General features: G+C 41.1%; 1 protein-coding gene across 1 annotated transcript in view; it reads left to right on the top strand.

Annotated features, from left to right (window-relative positions):
* Nucleotides 1-13,088, top strand: part of LOC125546958 (putative cellulose synthase A catalytic subunit 11 [UDP-forming]) — a 52,692-nt gene extending 39,604 nt beyond the window's left edge. The window contains exons 3-4 of the mRNA XM_048711039.1: nt 12,737-12,839; nt 12,933-13,088. Coding sequence (XP_048566996.1) covers nt 12,737-12,839; nt 12,933-13,088 — 259 coding nt within the window. The remainder of the gene's footprint in view (nt 1-12,736; nt 12,840-12,932) is intronic.
* Nucleotides 13,089-13,741: the final 653 nt, after the last annotated feature.

The raw sequence follows: 13,741 nt of genomic DNA, 5'->3' as shown, positions 1-13,741 counted from the left end.
ATACTTGGGGGCTAATGCCTATTTTCTCTCAAATACTACCCTCTATACAAGTCTCCAGAACAATGCAAGCATTATCCTTGACACTTGAGGGCTAATGTATGTTTGTTCTAAACCGGCAATGTGGATTAAAAACCAGATTAACTTGCCAAGTTAAACCGTCCTTTGGGGGCTATGCTGCAGAATGTTATCTAATTCTTTTTCAAATATGAGTCTTATCTATGATTGAGGACACGCCTTTGCAAGGATGAATGATGGGATGCTTGAAGTGTTACAAAGACCCGGTTTATGATTAACAATCATAAAACGGCTCTTAGAGGCTACTTGGAATGGTATTTCAGCTATAAATCAATGTACAAGGGAGAAGAATTTACCTCATATCGTTCTTTCATCAAATTCACCAAACCGGCTTCATAATCCCGGTTTGAGTGCAGACGGTTCATGAGCCGGAATGAAGCTCATCAGCGTTAAGATGAGCATAGTTTGATAAGTCGCTGCTCCATTTACCTTTATCCCTGGCAATTTGCTCTTCTTTGGCACTATGCTGAGCCAAAATGATGGGATGACCAGGAGAGCTGTGGCATGTTCCAGTAATAATAATGTCATCACCTTGGCCTTCAGAATTTTTGGTGGATGATGATGGAATTTTAGTGTCTTTCATTGGATTAGCCCGGTTTGGTTCTGCCGGTTCAGTATCAGGGGCGGCAGGCTCAACATCTGTTGGTTCGTCAATATGTTGGCCGTCAAGGGGCGGATCATCAAAAGTTGTTTCAGGATGGAGGCCTTCCGGTTCACTAGACTGCTCCCTTTCACCTCTTGGTTCTTCTTCTTCAGCAACAGGGTCTTTTGGCGGATTGGTGACCCGAGCTTTCTTGCTGGGTCTCGCTTTGGCCCTGCAAACAGAATAAAAAAGGATTAACATCCTGTTCAAAAGATGTAAGGCGCATTGAAAGGAAAGGTTTTTTCATAACTTACCCGGCCACAGTTTTCAAAGGGGGGAGTTGAGTTGCTGTTGATTCACCAGAAGAGGAAGGAGGTGTCACCTGATAATTTGAATCGGACGGATTAAGAGGCTGTCTGAATTACCTGCCTTGGGGTAAGAATGGTCAGAAGTAGGAGAGATCTTAGACCGGCGCTTCCAAACTGGAGCATCAGGTAAACCGGTAGAGGTGACCTGTTGGCCACTTTGCCGGGTTGTCCGGCGAGCTTCATGCTGTTGAGTCTTCAAAATAAATGTTGGATCCAAGTGAGCAAGAGGATGAGAAAAGCTTACTTTCTAGATTGCTTGGCGAGTTTTTTGTGTTGCCATAGAGTCTGAACTGGAGGAAAGGGTAATTACCTCTACGTCATCAGCCTGACTAGCTTCTGCCTCCTCCTGAGGAAGATCATTGTTAACAAGATGCATAAAAAGAGAGCCAAGTGAGTCAAGTTCTACCTCAACTTCTGGGTCATCAGTATCATCATCAAGTTCCGTATTAATCTGGTCAGCCGTTTTCCGCTTTGACGTCCGTTTTACGGCTTTGGTCTTTGGGCGGGTTGGTTTGACCACTTTGTCTCCAGTTGGCTTTGCCGCTTTCTCTATGGATTTCTGTTTCCAAAAAGGGTCATCGCCCTATATATAAAGAAGAAGGGTTACAGCTTGTATAAGTTAAAGATATTAGAGATGAAGAGGAAGTGTAATGCTTACAGCAGGCGGTTTGTTCTTGGTATAGAAGGGACTCAGACCGGTTTGACTACAGACCAGTTCCGATTCATTCAGAATTTTCTTTACACCTTCGGTAAATTCTTCCTCAGATAATTGGATATTGCAGTGGCGTTGAGGATTGTCAACTTCGCCGGTATATTCGCACATTAAACTGGGACGCCGGCTTAGCGGCAAGATACTCCAGGATATCCAACAGCGCACAAAATCCACGCCTGTTAAACCGTTTGCCATAAAGGCCCAGAGCTTGGTGATTTGAGGAGCGTATTTTGCCCTTTCCGAAGAGCTCAGGCGTTGTGGCATTGGGTGAGTATTGGATAATCTATGATCATGGAAGCCGGGGAGGGGATTTTCATCCTCAGGCAAAGTGTCTCTGCAATAGAACCATGTTTGGTTCCATTCCTTTGGGTGGCTATGGTGTTTGGCATGAGGAAATTCCACTTCTTTCCGCTTTTGAATCGAGACACCACCAAGCTCTATGTTCGGGCCATTCACAAACTCTGTGCACCGGTTTAAGTGAAAGAAATCCCGGAACAATTCTGCAGTTGGTTCTTATTGTAAATAGGCTTCACAAAAGACTTGGAAATTACATAAGTTGGAGACTGAGTTGGGACCAATATCTTGTGGATGCAGTTGGAAGCTGGCAAGTACATCTAGATAGAATTTTGACCCTGGCGGTTTGAAACCACGGCCTATATGGTCAACAAAGATTACCACCTCGCCTTGTCTTGGGGTTGGAGGATTCTCTGTTCCTGGAACTCGCCATTTGATCTCAGTTTTCTTAGGCAGAGAGCCGATGCTAACCATCTCATTCAATTGATCCTCAGTAACCCGGGAACGAGCCCAGTTGCAGGCAGTGAATTGTTTAGCCATTGCAAAGCGAACAAACTGAAAATGAAAGGCCGGTTTATAAATTACGCATGATTATACACAAGAGACAAGGGAGTAAGAAACATGCTGATATGATAAATGGTACAACCCGGAGACTAGTATAATGAGAGAGAAAGTTAATGCTAGCACAGGGTTGATCAGACACTGTTAAACCGGAGCATAATTGTGAAGGTAACATGCTCTTCCGGTTTATCAAAGGACTAATGGCATAGACTATTTATACAATGCTAAACCGCTTATATTGGTACGAGGAGAAACGGATCTCATAGGAGCATAGAAACAGATCTCACAGTGATGTATAAAACTTTTGGATCTAAAGCTAAGACATAAAAGCAAAAATAATTGGATCTTGAAGGGGTGCAGAACTGAAGCAATTTTTGACAGACTAGATCAGTTCTTTGCGCATAAGGATTTGTGATGACCATGGTAGGTAAGCTACGGCAAGAGATGCATCAAGCATGAAGTGTCCATCTATTAAATGAAGAACAGGGAAGAATATCACTGATGAACTTCGGAAGAACTGCGAAGAATGTCGAAACCCTAGAACAGATCTATGGTGAAAGAAGCAGAGAACTTACTGGAGCTGGTGAGGAAGCGAAAGGGCGCCGCAGTATTCTGGTGCGTTCAGGGTGATGCAGCGGCCAAGGTCGGAGCAGAGGCGACGGTCGACGGTGGCGGCGGAGCTCCAGAGGCTGAGCGGCGCGAGGAAGACGGCGCGAAGAGGCACGGGGGGAAACGGTGAAAATGACCCCTCGGTCCTATTTATAAGGCGAAGTGATGAAATGGCAAGTACGGGAATCGAGGAGCCCAAAAAATGGTTAAGTTAATAAAGGTGTTGCCTCGATGACTGGATATGTATTAAATGAAGGAAATCTCCGACATCAACAGATGGATGACGTCACGGCGGTTTATTGTAATTTTGAAGTATGACGTCACGGCGGTTTACAAGATCAAAAATGAAGATAAGAGAAAAGATTTTTTCTAAAGTGTGGAAGATTGAGATGAACAAGTTCAAACCAATCTGGGGCCTAATGTTCGGGATATTACTACTGGAGGTAAACCGGCCTTATGTAGCCAGGTTGTCTCTTTGAAGATTAGAAGTCCATGAAGATGTAAAGATGCTGGCGCTTTATGGAGGGCCCAAAGGCGGGTTACAGTCTGTAAATGTAAACCGGCCTAGTCATGTAACTTGTATAGTAAGATAGAAAGAGAGAGGCCGAACCGGAAACGTTTATAATCCGTCTTCGGGACTCTGTAGCCCGGCGGGCGTCAACCTATGTATATAAAGGGACGACCCGGCCGCGGTTGAGAGACAGACAACAACAACTCAAGAGCCAGACAAAGCGGATTTTCTCCCTGGCCTTCGAAACCCTAGCAATACCAATCACAACTAGACGTAGGCTTTTACCTTCATCGAAGGGGCCGAACTAGTATAAACTCCCGTGTCCCCTTGTCCGGTTTAACCCCTTTAAGCTAACCCGTTGCGATGGCTCCACGACTAAGTCCTTTCACGAGGACATCTGCCGTGACAAACCCACGACACAACCTTTTACCTCAAGGGTAATGTCAACAATAATAGTTCATGAAAACTCACATCCAATTAGCTATATATATCAGGATCTTTCCAACACATTGTGCTTGCCAAAGGATAAAATGTAAAAAGGAAAGGGGAAGATCACCATGACTCTTGTATGAAGTATAAGCCAAGAATAAAAGATAGGCCCTTCACAGAGGGAAGCAGAGGTTGTCGTGTGTTTTTATGGTTGGATGCACGAAATCTTAATGCAAAAGAACGTCACTTTATATTTCCACTTGTGATATGGACCTTTATTATGCAGTCCATTGCTTTTATTTCTTCCACATCACAAGATTGTATAAAGCTTATTTTCTCCACACTAATAAATCATGCATATTTAGAGAGCAATTTTTATTGCTTGCAACAATGACAACTTACTTGAAGGATCTTACTCAATCCATAGGTAGATATGGTGGACTCTCATGGCAAAACTGGGTTTAAGGATATTTGGAAGCACAAGTAGTATCTCTACTTGGTGCAAGGAATTTGGCTAGCATGAGAGGGAAAGGCAAGCTCAACATGTTGGATGATCCATGACAATATAATTTATTTCGGATGTAAGAAAACATAACCCATTACGTTGTCTTCCTTGTCCAACATCAACTTTTTAGCATGTCTTATTTTAATGAGTGCTCACAATCATAAAAGATGTCCAAGATTGTATATTTATATGTGAAAACCTCTCTATCTTTATTACTTCCTATTAATTGCAACGATGACCAAAACTATGTTTGTCAACTCTCAACAACTATTATTCATCATACTCTATATGTGAAGTCATTACTCTCCATAAGATCAATACGATCTCTTTATTCTTTCTATTCTTTCTCTTTTTTCTCAAGATCATAGCAAGATAACCAAGCCCTTGACTCGAAACTAATCTTTATTATGTATAGCTCACTGACTCGATTACATAGAAGGATCATAAAGCAAAACTCAAAACTAAATCATACTAAAACTTTATTCTACTGGATCAAGATATTACCAAAAGGATCGAACTAAGAAAAATGGTAAAGATAAAAGTGTGATGGTGATACAATACAGGGGCACTCCCCCAAGCTTGGCAGTTGCCAAGGGGAGTGCCCATACACATGTATTTATGTCTCTTTCTTCGGAGGTGGTGATTGATGTTCTTGGCGATGATGCCCCTCAGGATGTGATTCTCTTCCTCGAGCTTATTAACTTGTTGCTTGAGTTCCATTATTTCCTTACGGAGCTTGCCCATGACGGCTAAAGCTCCTTTCACCCATGGATGTTGCATAGCTGTGGTAGAACAAGTAACACTCTTTTTCATATTTTCATAAGAAAGAAATCTAACATTGGAAGGGATGACCGAGTTTGGAATAGCTAAGCTCTGTAGTTCCCCCATCCTGAACCCGGCTCGGAAACGAGAAGTAACTTCTTGATTCTCTTCCATGGCATATATCCTTTTCAAGTCGGCCTCCACCTCTTCCTCTGTTGATGGCCCAAAGTGGTCAGCATCACTGTTTGCTCCTGGTCCCGGTGTCGGATGAGACACCCGGCTCTCCCCGACTGACTCTTGAGAAGGCATCTTGATCAAACTCTGCAGCAGAACAACTCAAAACAAAAACAGAGGATATTTGCATGGTACGGTGGTCAAAACCTTCGGGAGATTATATAATGAATTTTTACCGACCAAAAGAAGTATCGTGCAAGAAAACGGAGTCCGAAGGCACACGAGGTGCCCACGATATAGGGGGCGTGCCCAGGGGGGTAGGGCGCGCCCTCCACCCTCATGGATGCCTCATGTCCTTTTCGGACTTCTTCTTATTTTCCTTTTTTCTTAAATATTCCAAAAGGGAGAAACAGCTATTAGAACTGTTTTGGAGTTGGTTTACTTACCGTACCACATACCTCTTCCTTTTTGGAGGTTGAAACGTTCTGGAAAGTGTCCCTTATATACTCCTCCGGGGTTACGGTTTCAACAATATTAGTTTCAACATTTATAGGATTACCTGAGATATAATGTTTGATTCTTTGACCGTTAACCACCCTCGGATTTGTGCCTTTGAAGTTGTTGATTTTTATGGCACCGGAACGATAGACCTCCTCGATAATGTAAAGACCTTCCCATTTAGAGAGGAGTTTTCCTGGAAAAAAATCTTAAACGAGAGTTGTATAACAATACATAATCACCTACATTAAACTCACATTTTTGTATCCTTTTGTCATGCCATCTTTTAACATTTTCTTTCAACAGCTTGGCATTCTCATAGGCCTGGGTTCTCCATTCATAAAGCGAGCTAATGTCAAATAGTCTCTTCTCACCGGCAAGTTTGAAATCATAATTGAGCTCTTTAATAGCCCAATATGCTTTATGTTATAGTTTGAGAGGTAAGTGACATGCTTTTCCATAAACCATCTTATACGGAGACATACCCATAGGATTTTTATATGCAGTTCTATAGGCCCATAATGCATCATCAAGTTTCTTGGACCAATTCTTTCTAGATCTATTAATAGTCTTTTGCAAAATTAATTTAAACTCTCTATTACTCAGTTCTACTTGACCACTACACTGTGGGTGATATGGAGATGCAATTCTATGATTAACGTCATACTTAGCAAGCATTTTATGAAAAACACCATGAATAAAATGTGAACCACCATCAGTCATTAAATATCTAGGGACTCCAAAGCTCGGAAAAATAACTTCTTAAAGCATCTTAATAGAGGTGTTATGATCAGCAGTACTAGTTGGAATAGCTTCTACCCACTTAGTAACGTAATCAACAACAACTAAAATATGTGTATAACCATTAGAGGAAGGAAACGGTCCCATATAATCAAAGCCCCAAACGTCAAATGGTTCAATAACAAGTGAATAATCCATAGGAATTTCTTGACGTCTACTAATATTACCAATTCTTTGACATTCATCACAAGACGAGACAAACTTACGGGCATCCTTGAAGAGAGTACGCCAATAAAAACCGGATTGCAATACCTTATGTGCAATTCTATCTCCAGCATGGTGTCCTCCATAAGCTTCGGAGTGACACTTGCATACTATCTGTTCCTGTTCATGCTCAGGTACACAACATCTAATAACCCCATCTACTCCTTCTTTATAAAGGTGTGGGTCATCCCAAAAGCAATGTCTTAAATCATAGGAAAAACCTTTTCTTTTACTGGTATGTGAAACTAGGTGGTATAAATTTAGCAACAATGTAATTAGCATAATCAGCATACCATGGAGCAGTACGAGAAGCATTTATGATAGCTAATTGTTCATCAGGAAAGCTATCATCAATAGGTAGTGTGTCATCAAGAACATTCTCTAACCTAGATAAGTTGTCTGCAATGGGGTCCTCAGCTCCCTTTTTATCAATAATATGCAAATCAAATTCTTGTAGCAGGAGAACCCATCTAATAAGTCTAGGTTTAGCATCTTTCTTTTCCATAAGGTATTTAATAGCAGCATGATCAGTGTGAACAGTTACTTTAGAATAAACAATATAAGGTATGAACTTATCACAACCAAATACAACTGCTAAAAATTCTTTTTCAGTAGTAGCATAATTTCTCCGGGCACTATCTAGAGTTTTACTAGCATATTGGATAAAATTTAATTTCTTATCAACTCTTTGTCCTAAAATAGCACCTACAGCATAATCACTAGCATCACACATAATTTCAAAGGGTAAATTCCAATCAGGAGGCTGAACAATAGGTGCAGAAATCAAGGCTTTCTTAAGTATTTCAAATCCTTGTACACAATCATCATCAAATACAAAAGGAACATCTTTTAATAAGAGATTAGTCAGAGGCCTGGAAATTTTTGAGAAGTCTTTAATGAACCTCCTATAAAAACCGGCATGACCAAGGAAACTTCTTATACCTTTAATGTCCTTTGGATAAGACATCTTTTCAATAGCATCAACTTTAGCTTTATCAACTTCAATACCTCTTTCGGACATCTAAGAAGCCACGTGGCAACCACCTATGTTTTCTGGAAGTTGACCATTTGGTCAATTTGCCTACAGTGGCAGATGGCAAAGGCCTGATGCTCTTTGCCGTCAGCCATGGACGGCAAAGACTGCCGTTAGCCACCTAATGGACTAACATCGAGTTTATTGCCATCTACTTTCTTTGCCGTCCGCCGCTGATGGCAAAGGCTCTTTTGCCGTCCACGTCAGGAAGCAGATGACAAAGAAGGTATTTGTCGATCCTTTCTTTGCCGGCGCCTTTTGCCGTCCACGGAAGACGGCAAAGGCCTTTGTCGTCCGCCTTCCATGCCTTTGCCGTCTGCCTTGGCAGACGGCAAAGTAGTTGATTCCTGTAGTGCCCCAAGACAATACCTTCATTAACCATAAAGTGGCACTTCTCCCAATTCAAGACAATATTTGTTTCTTCACATCCTTGCAAAACTTGATCAAGGTTGCTTAAGCAGTCATCAAAAGAAGTTCCATATATGGAGAAATCATCCATGAAAACCTCAACAATCTTTTCACAAAAGTCAGAGAATATAGCAGTCATACATCTTTGAAAGGTAGCAGGTGCATTACATAAACCAAAAGGTATACATCTATAAGCAAAGGTACCGAGAGGGCAAGTAAAAGTGGTCTTTTCCTGATCCTCTTTTGACACAGGTATTTGAGAGAAACCAGAATAACCATTTAGAAAGAAAAAATGTGTATGTTTAGATAATCTTTCTAGCATTTGATCAATAAAAGGTAAAGGGTAATGATCCTTTTTAGTAGCTTTATTTAATTTGCGGAAATCAATTACCATTCTATAACCTGTAACAATTTTTTCTGGGATCAATTCATCTTTATCATTAGGAACAACAGTAATACCTCCCTTCTTAGGGACACAATGGACATGACTTACCCACTGACTATCAGCAACGAGATAGATTATACCTACCTCCAGGAGCTTTAGTATTTCTTTTCTTACCACTTCTTTCATCTTAGGATTTAACCATCGTTGGTGATCAACAACTGGTTTAGCGTCTTTCTCCAATTTTATTTTATGCTGGCATAGAGTGGGACTAATGCCCTTAAGATCATCAAGAGTATATCCAATAGCAGCATGGTGCTTCTTCAAAGTTTTCAATAATTTCTCTTCTTCCTGCTCTGAAAGGTGAGCACTAATAATAACATGATATATCTTCTTTTCATCAAGATAAGGATATTTAAGAGTATCAGGTAATGGTTTGAGCTCAAACACGGGGTCACCCTTGGGTGGAGGGGGATCCCCTAGAATTTGAATAGGCAAGTTGTGTTTCAAAATACGCCCCTGTTTAAAGAATACTTCATCTATTTCCCTTCTTTCATTCATAAACATATCATTTTCATGGTCTAGCAAATATTGTTCTAAAGGATCATTAGGAGGCACCGCAATAGAAGGAAGACCAATAATTTCATCTTTACGAGGCAATTCTTTGTCATGGGGTTTTCTACGAAATTTAGCAAAATTAAAATCATGAGACATATCCCCTAAACCAACAGAAACAATATCCTTTTTGCAGTCTATCTTAGCATTAACAGTATTCAAGAAGGGTTTACCAAATATAATGGGACAAAAGTCATCTTGTGCGGAACCAAGAACAAGAAAATAAAAAGGATATTTAACTTACCCACACAAGACTTCAACATCTCTAACAATCCCAACCGGTGAAATAGTTTCTCTATTGGCAAGCTTAATTGTAACATCGATACCTTCTAACTCAGCAGGTGCAATATCATGCATAATTTCTTCAGAGAAGGAATGAGGTATTGCACTAGCACTAGCACCCATATCACATAAGCCATGATAGCAATGATCTCCTATTTTAACAAAAATAACAGGCATGCTACAACAGGTCTATGTTTATTTTTAGTATCGGGTCTAGCAATTCTAGCAGCTTCATTACAAAAGTAAATAGCATGCCCATCAATATTATCAGACAAGAGATCTTTAACCATAGCAATACTAGGTTCAACTTTAATTTTCTCAGAGGGTTTGGGTGTTCTAATGTTACTTTTGTTGACCACAGTTGAAGCTTTAGCATAATCCTTTATTCTAATAGGGAAAGGTGGTTTGCCAATATAAGCGGTAGGAACAATAGGATCAACATTATAAGTGATAATCTTTTCTTCAACTTTAATAGGTTCAACTACTTTTACGTCAATGGGAGGATGATATGTAATCCACTTCTCCTTAGGGAGATCAACATGAGTAGAAAATGATTCACAAAAAGAAGCTACTATCTCAGAGTCAAGTCCATATTTAGTGCTAAATTCATGAAAAACATCGGTATCCATAAAAGACTTAACACAATCAAACTTAGGTGTTATACATGACTCCTTACCTTCGTCGAGTTCCCAATATTCAGAGTTGCATTTAATTCTTTCCAATAAATCCCATTTGAATTCAATAGTCTTCATCATAAAAGAACCAGTACAAGAAGTACCGAGCATGGAGCGATTATTGAGAGAAAGCCGAGCATAAATTTTTTGAATAATAATTTCTCTTGAGACCTCATGATTGGGGCATGAATATAACATTGACTTAAGCCCCCCCCCCAAGCTTGAGCGATGCTTTATCCTTCGCGAGGCCAAAAATTATATATATAATTACGATCATGATGAACCAGATGCATAGGATAAAACTTCTGAGGAAATTCCAATTTCAATTGGTTGTAGTTCCGTGATCCAATATCATCACATAGCCTAAACCATGACAATGTCTTTCTCTTCAAATATAAAGGAACGACCTTCTTCTTGATAACATCCTTGGGTATACCTGCAAGCTTAAATAATCCACAAACTTCATCCACATAGATTAGGTGCAAACCGGGATGCAATGTTCCATCTCCTGTAAAAGGATTAGCTAGCAGTTTATCTATCATACCCAAAGGAATTTCAAGATAAACATTTTTAGTAGGTTCAGGAGCAACTCTTTGCTCTACTGGTCGGGGTGAAGATACCCCAAACAAGCCCCTCAAAGGATTACTTTCCATAGTAACAAGTGATAGTAAATTTTAGCACACTATATAAATTTTTCCTTACCAAATTCCACCAACCAAAGGCGCTTCACTCCCCGACAACGGCGCCAGAAAAGAGTCTTGATGACCCACAAGTATAGGGGATCTATTGTAGTCCTTTCGATAAGTAAGAGTGTCGAACCCAACGAGGAGCAGAAGGAAATGACAAGCGGTTTTTAGTAAGGTATTCTCTGCAAGCACTGAAATTATCGGTAACAGATAGTTTTGTGATAAGGTAATTTGTAACGGGTAACAAGTAACAAAAGTAAATAAGGTGCAGCAAGATGTCCCAATCCTTTTTGTAGCAAATGATTAGCATGGACAAACTCTTATATAAAGGAAAGCGCTCCCGAGGACATATGGGAATTATCGTCAAGCTAGTTTTCATCACGCTCATGTGATTTGCGTTCGTTACTTTGATAATTTGATATGTGGGTGGATCGGTGCTTGGGTACTGCCCTTCCTTGGACAAGCATCTCACTTATGATTAACCCCTCTTGCAAGCATCCGCAACTACAAAAGAAGTATTAAGGTAAACCTAACCATAGCATGAAACATATGGATCCAAATCAGCCCCTTATGAAGCAATGCATAAACTAGTGTTTAAGCTTCTATCACTCTAGCAACCCATCATCTACTTATTACTTCCCAATGCCTTCCCCTAGGCCCAAACAATGGTGAAGTGTCATGTATTCGACGTTCACATGACACTAGTAGAGGAAAGACAACATACATCTCATCAAAATATCGAACGAATACCAAATTCACATGACCACTTATAGCAAGACTTCTCCCATGTCCCCGGGAACAAACGTAACTACTCACAAATCATATTCATGTTCATAATCAGAGGGGTATTAAATATGCATAAAGGATCTGAACATATGATCTTCCACCAAATAAACCAACTAGCATCAACTACAAGGAGTAATCAACACTACTAGTAACCCACAGGTACCGATCTGAGGTTTTGAGACAAAGATTGGATACAAGAGATGAACTAGGGTTTGAGATGAGATGGTGCTGGTGAAGATGTTGATGGAGATTGACCCCCTCCCGATGAGAGGATCAACGGTGATGACGATGGTGATGATTTACCCCTCCCGGAGGGATGTTTACCCGATAGAACAGCTCCGCCGGAGCCCTAGATTGGTTCCACCAAGGATCCGCCTCGTGGCGGCAGAGTTTCATCCCGAGATCTTGCTTATAATTTTTTCCAGGGCAAAAGACTTCATATAACCAAAGATGGGCACTGGAGGCCTGCCAGAGGGCCCACGAGACAGGGGGCGTGCCCCCACCCTCATGGATGGTGGGTGGCCCCTCCGGTGCTTTCTTCGCCCAATATTTTTTATATATTCTGAAACTGACTTCCGTGGAGTTTCAGGACTTTTGGAGTTGTGCAGAGTAGGTCTCTAATATTTGCTCCTTTTCTAGCCCAGAATTCCAGCTGCCGGCATTCTCCCTCTTCGTGTAAACCTTGTAAAATAAGAGAGAATAGGCATAAGTATTGTGACATAATATGTAATAACAGCCCATAATGCAATAAATATCGTTATAAAATCATGATGCAAAATGGACGTATCATCGAGCCGAGGGCACCCGAGCCCTACTTCGCGCGGAACGTGGGCTACCTCAGGGACAAGGTCGCGCTGTCGTTCGTCAAGGAGCGCCACACCATGAAGGTATACATGATCATGTAACAGATTGATTGATCGGAGGTATGAAGTACTGAAGTGTAGTGCTTGGCTGATCTATCGTGGCGTGCGTGCATGTAGAGGGAGTACGAGGAGTTCACGGTGAGGATGAACTACCTCGCTGCCAAGACGCGCAAGGTGCCAGAGGAGGGATGGCTACACTGCATCACGCGCAGCCACGAGTGCGACGTCAGGCTCGTCGTGCCCATGGGGGAACAAGTGAGGCCATCGGATTAGGCCGTCGTCGGCGGCGTATCGCTTTTTTTGTAATTTCCTGGTGTTGTTATGTTGGCTCGTCTCAGAAGGATTCAGTTTGGTGAGGGTTGACATGATTGGTGATGCCGTATTATTGTGTCTATTTGACTTGAGTTGTTGTACAGTTAGGGTCGCTTGTCATGTTAGGGTGTCTGACCGCAATCGTTGGCTTGCCTGATGCTAAATTCTAGATATTGTCAATAGCTTGGTTCCTAAGTTCTAGACAAGTAAAAGGGATACACCTTCAGTTAATAAACGGCGAATAGTATGTTCTAGTGTTGCATCAGCAAGTGATAGCAGTTCCTTGCTTTGTCCAATTGAAACAATCACCAGAAGGGATATGTTGGTCTTGCAAGAGGCAAACACACTAGGAATGTGCAGGAAATGTTGCATTATCTCATTTGGACATGCATATCATCATACTGGATTGCTTGGCCTTTACGCCAACATGTGCTAGGATATACAAGACTTGGAAATAGAGATTAAATTGATAGCAAAGTTATTAAACTCGGATGGTTAGTGTGTATTATTAAGTGCAGTTGTGTTGCTTCTGTTTATCTCGCCTTGTAGCAAAGGTATTATTAAGTGCAGTAGAATTCTATGCCTAATTTGAACACTGTAAACATGCCATTCTT

The sequence above is a fragment of the Triticum urartu genome, chromosome 3 (genome assembly GCF_003073215.2).
Source record: "Triticum urartu cultivar G1812 chromosome 3, Tu2.1, whole genome shotgun sequence".
NCBI lineage: Eukaryota > Viridiplantae > Streptophyta > Magnoliopsida > Poales > Poaceae > Triticum > Triticum urartu.
Note: the sequence above shows the minus strand (reverse complement) of the source record. Positions and strands in the feature narration are given on the sequence as shown.